This window comes from Halyomorpha halys, unplaced genomic scaffold, assembly GCF_000696795.3.
Source record: "Halyomorpha halys isolate HHAL.00 unplaced genomic scaffold, Hhal_1.1 Scaffold478.1, whole genome shotgun sequence".
NCBI classification, from domain to species: Eukaryota; Metazoa; Arthropoda; class Insecta; order Hemiptera; family Pentatomidae; genus Halyomorpha; species Halyomorpha halys.
This window is the reverse complement of record NW_027114329.1, coordinates 1,133,194-1,138,204: the sequence shown is the minus strand read 5'-3', so window position 1 is coordinate 1,138,204 and position 5,011 is coordinate 1,133,194. Positions and strand designations below refer to the sequence as shown.

The 5,011-nt window shown below is 28.0% G+C and overlaps 1 protein-coding gene across 4 annotated transcripts in view; it reads left to right on the top strand.

Annotated features, from left to right (window-relative positions):
- Positions 1 to 5,011, top strand: part of orb (polyadenylation element binding protein orb) — a 34,866-nt gene that overhangs the window by 27,491 nt on the left and 2,364 nt on the right. For 3 of the 4 annotated variants that reach the window (XM_014424792.3, XM_014424794.3, XM_014424795.3), the window contains one exon: positions 1,039 to 1,248. In XM_014424792.3, the coding sequence (XP_014280278.1) occupies positions 1,039 to 1,248 (210 nt within the window). Of the gene's footprint in view, positions 1 to 1,038; positions 1,416 to 5,011 lie in introns of those variants that run through there. The other variant, XM_014424793.3, reaches the window with a different exon arrangement.

Here is a 5,011-nt window from a genome sequence, read left to right as displayed (position 1 = left end):
TATATAAAATATAGCATACGCTAAAATATTGTATACGCTATTTAGACAAAATCTGTATGTAGTAGCATTAAAAATTTTTTATAAATGTGCCCAAAAGTTGCTTTTTCGCGTTCATGGAACAAAAAAATCCTTTTACCAACTGTTAGAAAAAAAAATATTAGAAACTGCAAAATTGGACCATTTAATACAGGAACAACAGGGCTTGTAATTGTCATAGGAACTTATTGTGGCATCCATCTGTCTACAGCAATGTTTATCTACAAAGGACATTTCATGCTAAACATTTGAAAATTTTTACTGAAAAACAAAAACAGTATTCTCATAAATTGCTTGAAAAAATTCCAAATTTTAAACTTTTTTGGGTTAAGTTACTCCTGGTGATATGAAGTTCAACACTTTTATGATACACTGATAGTTAAGACACAATTAGTGTATTATAAGTTTAATTTTTAATTATAGTTATTTCATTTGAGTGGACATGGTTGTTTTATATTTACAGATATTACAGAAGACTAAACCTCATAGACTTCTAGCAATTTTGTACAAAATTTACTTTCTTCGTAGAAAGACTTAATGATTTTTTTGTTGATTCAATAATTTCACTTGACCAGAATATATGTAATAATTATTTTTAATTATACAATTTTATTATTAATTGGGTTTTTAATTTTTATTTTGCAAAGTATTAATTTTTTAAAAATAAAATCTTATTCAGCCATGGCTAATCATCTATTAAATTAAAGTTGATTCAAAATTATGCATTTTGCCGCAGAACAAGTGAAAATGCTGTTACAATGACAATTTGGAAATAAATTTTCCTAATTTTGAAGTATAACTTAGTAGCCATAAAATAGACTATAACCATGAGGTTTATCCTTGATTAGTGAAAAACTAGCTTAGCATCTATCTTTAGGAGATTGATCGCTGTGATACTAGCTCCATGTAGTTTTCTACACCTTTGATTATTCCTCTGGGATATTGACCCCCATAACAAAGATCATTTTTTAATTTACATTTTCAAACCTTTGATCATTATAGGTGCAAGTGAACCCCTACCTTGAAGACTCACCATGCTCTTCGTGCAGTGTCCAGCAGGGTCCCTATTTCTGCAGGGAAATGGTGTGTTTCCGTTACTATTGCCGTGGCTGCTGGGCCCTTCAGCATTCAACAAGAGCAATGCGCTCCCACCAATACATATCCAGGAACTCGAAGAGCTCCAATATCTCTCCAACAGCGCATGTCCTTTAGGTGAGTTGTGACCCAATTCGTTTGGTCAAAATGTTTTTGATATTCCGCAAGATCTTACAACAAAACATTAAACAGAGAAAAAAAAGAATATGGCTTCCCAGAAGGAGTTTGATTAACAGTTTATTTAAAGTTGCATTTCAAGTTAATTATAAAACATTTTACTTAAAGGTTTTCTTTTTTTGGTTTTTCATCATTTTATGTTTAGTTAATATGTTCAAATTCATTTTATTATATACTTTTAATCGCGTTAATTATTTTTAAAATTAAAAGAACTTTTTAATTAAATGAGTTTTATTTCTTTTAATATTAAGTTAGACTAATAAATAAAAAGTTATTATTTTTTTGAGAAAGTTGCTAGCATCCATAACATAAATTTTGCTTTAGGGGTTAGAGGAGGATCTTTAAACTTTAACATTTTATGATTCTCTACATTCTTTAAAAAATTATAAATTTATTACTTTTTTGAATTTTATTACCATTTTTGAAAAGATTAATACAATCACATTTGATTATTTTTATGTTTGATATTCCCTAAGTGAACAATTGAAGTCAATGCTTTCATAATATATTTACAATGAAATCAATATTAGTAGGTTTTTTAGAATATATTTATAAAATTAGTCAGAAAAAAATGTATAAATAAATACTGGATATTAATTAATGATAAAATATAGTAATAAGTCAAGCCAGAGAACTTTTCTTTTCTTTTTTTTTTTTTTGGAGGGCCTAAATGAGTTGATGAAACAGTCCCATTCCTTATTAATAATAATAATAACTGTATTAACTTCTAAAAAGCCAAGAAATCGCAAGGAGAGGAGAGAAATATATCTGTCAAATGTTATAATTCTAAGATTTGAGAAATCATGTAAATCTCAACAAATCACTGGGTTGTGTTTTACTAATTGATCTGTACTGTTAGCAAATTATAGATGTTGATTGACTAGGTTTAGTTAAAATCAGGGTGTCATTAGTCAGTCAAAAATTATATAGCATCGTTTTATTTATTTATTTTGTGTGTAGTACACCTCTTATTCTTCATCACTATAAATTATGAGCTTAGTTTCAAAAACTGCCAGGTTTATTTTTTCACGAAATAAAAGAAATTATTTCTATCAGCTGGGTTCATCTTCTAGGGAATAATAAATATCTTTTGTTAATAAAGCAGGCAGAATAAGGGCTTCTTTACAAAAACGGTCAGCTCACCAAGCAGTTAGATTTAAACACTGCCAGATTTAGTAGAGCCAATTACAGTGGAGTATTCGGATGACTACCCCAAACCTTTGTTTTGAGTGTCTACTATTTTATTTTACCAAGGGTGAAGTAGTTTTTTCAATCTTTTGAAAAATGTTGCTAAGTGGACCTGGCCAGTTTGTAACTAAGTTACCCATAGAAAGTAGTAAAGTAAGTATGACATATATTACAATTATGGGTATATACAATGTTATAATACTGTGGTTTATAACACTTTAAAGTATTTTAATCTTACACTCCCTTTAATCCAAAAATAAGTTCTTGCTCATCTTGAAAAACTATTTTTGATTCTATAGGATATTGTGAATATAGGCCTTCCTGATTTTATTAATCTTAATTAATAAAGTTCATATTAAATTGGTCACGTTTTGAGATCTGTTGCCCCTTATTCAGAACAGCTTGCAATATGGTCCATATTATTATTTTTTTTCTTTCCTACCTCCATGTCTTAATAAAAACACATTGGTGTTTGATCCATACATTTAAATATTTTGGGGATACTATGTTCACCTCCTTAGTATCTAATTTGTCATGGCATTGTTAAATAAAGAAAAAATATTAAGATACAAAATACATTTATGAAATGTGGTCCAATGACAGTTATTTGTCTATACAAGAGTAAAATCAACTTTATTAATAAAAATACTATGTTGTAAGATCTGATTTGTTCTTATCAATTAGTTTGGTACAAACAACTAATACAAATTAGACTACAGGTTTAATATGTGTGCAAGAAGCTAATTTCATATCCCCTTGTCTATCAAGCACTTATTTAAGCATAAAGAGGTCAATAAATTTTCAAGTATAAATGTGCTTTCAAAAATGCTGAGAATATATGTATATATAGATTGGTAAATAAAAAATTCAGTTTATTCTGGGACAAGGTGTCCCTTCAGAATAACATAAATGTACAACTTAAAAAAAAAAATCTAATCAGAAACTCAAAAATAAAAATAAATTAATTTATATATTGTCCACAATATAAATAAATATAAAATATGCAAAAAAATAAATTCTTATTTAAAATAAAAGAACTTCACAGAGTAAAAATAAAAAATAATCAATTCGTATATAAAAAAATTATTCACTTTTAATATTATTATTTTAGCAGTTATAAAATCGGTAAAAAAAAAAAAAATAAATCCTTATTCTAAATTAAAAATAAAAGAAGTACAAAAGTCAAATATAAGTAAATAAAATCATTGATCCAAAAAAAAACAATAATGTTTTTAAACAGGATTTATTATTTTTATCAATTATCTTCTGATAATATTATACAAGGCTAACTATATATAATCCTTAAACAAACCAAATAAACTGTTATTCCAAATTAAAAAAGTCAAATAAAAGAAAAAGAAAGTAATCAATTCATACCTAAAAATTAACCACCTCTCTTTCAAATTTCATTCTGAAGTTAATTATTATGATTGGAGAGTGGTATTTTGCAATGTGAGAAAGTATTGGATAAGGAGAAATTTAAATGAAGACAAGAAGCATGTCAGATATTGGAAGGGAGCGGGCTAAAAAGGAATGATTGAATGTTTTGGTTCTGTTTGGAGCGATATAGAGGTCAGAATGGTGGTTGGTATCTTTTTTCCTGTGGGTGAAAGGATTTTTTGAATTGCAAGAGATTATAGATATAGGAAGGGTACTGCGAATTGATAATTTGGTATAGGTAACATCCGAGAAAATATTGTCTCCGGTTAAAAGGAAAGAGCCACTTTAACTCGGCTTAGAGATGGGAAACATGAGAACACCTTGAAGTATCGAAGGCAAATCTTAAAATAGAATTCATGATTCACAATCTGTTCTCCTGTTAAACCGAGAGGGCTCTGTACACTATGTGTAGGGTGTGGGAATAGGTGTTGGTACAGATGAAATAGTTAAGTATAGTTTTTGACCACAGAGTATACATTACATATACTTGGTGGTACAACTTTATGCCTGATTGATAACTATCATATGTAATCTAAGGATAAACCCTTAAATAATTTTTAAATTAAAAACAATTTAATTTGCAATTCCAGTTTGAGAATCCACAACTGTTTATATGAATTATATGACATCGTATAGAGCCTTTAAAAGCATGTAGTCATATTTGTTGCCAGCATTTTTAATAATTTCACGAATGTTTTTGTTCAATCTTAATGATTTGTTGTGACCTCTTTCTCAAATTTTATTCTTCAATTTTTCAGTCTCAACTCACCATTATTCGAATAATTTCAACGTTAGTGATGATTTTTTATGAGTTTCTGTTGACCACATAATCTGCTTCTTGATGTCATGCATAATAATTTTTTATTCACTGATGTAATTTTTCTGGCTCACATAAAATGTCAGTTTTGGGGGTGAAATAATTAAAATATGAGTGAACTAAACACTTATTAAAGGAAAACTTTAATTTTAAGTTGTAAGTATGAGCCAATTCTCCAACACAGTTTAATGAGTATTCATTTCCAGATTGGCCATGCAAATTTTTTTTTTTGTATGGCCATTTTATTTCATTTTTTTT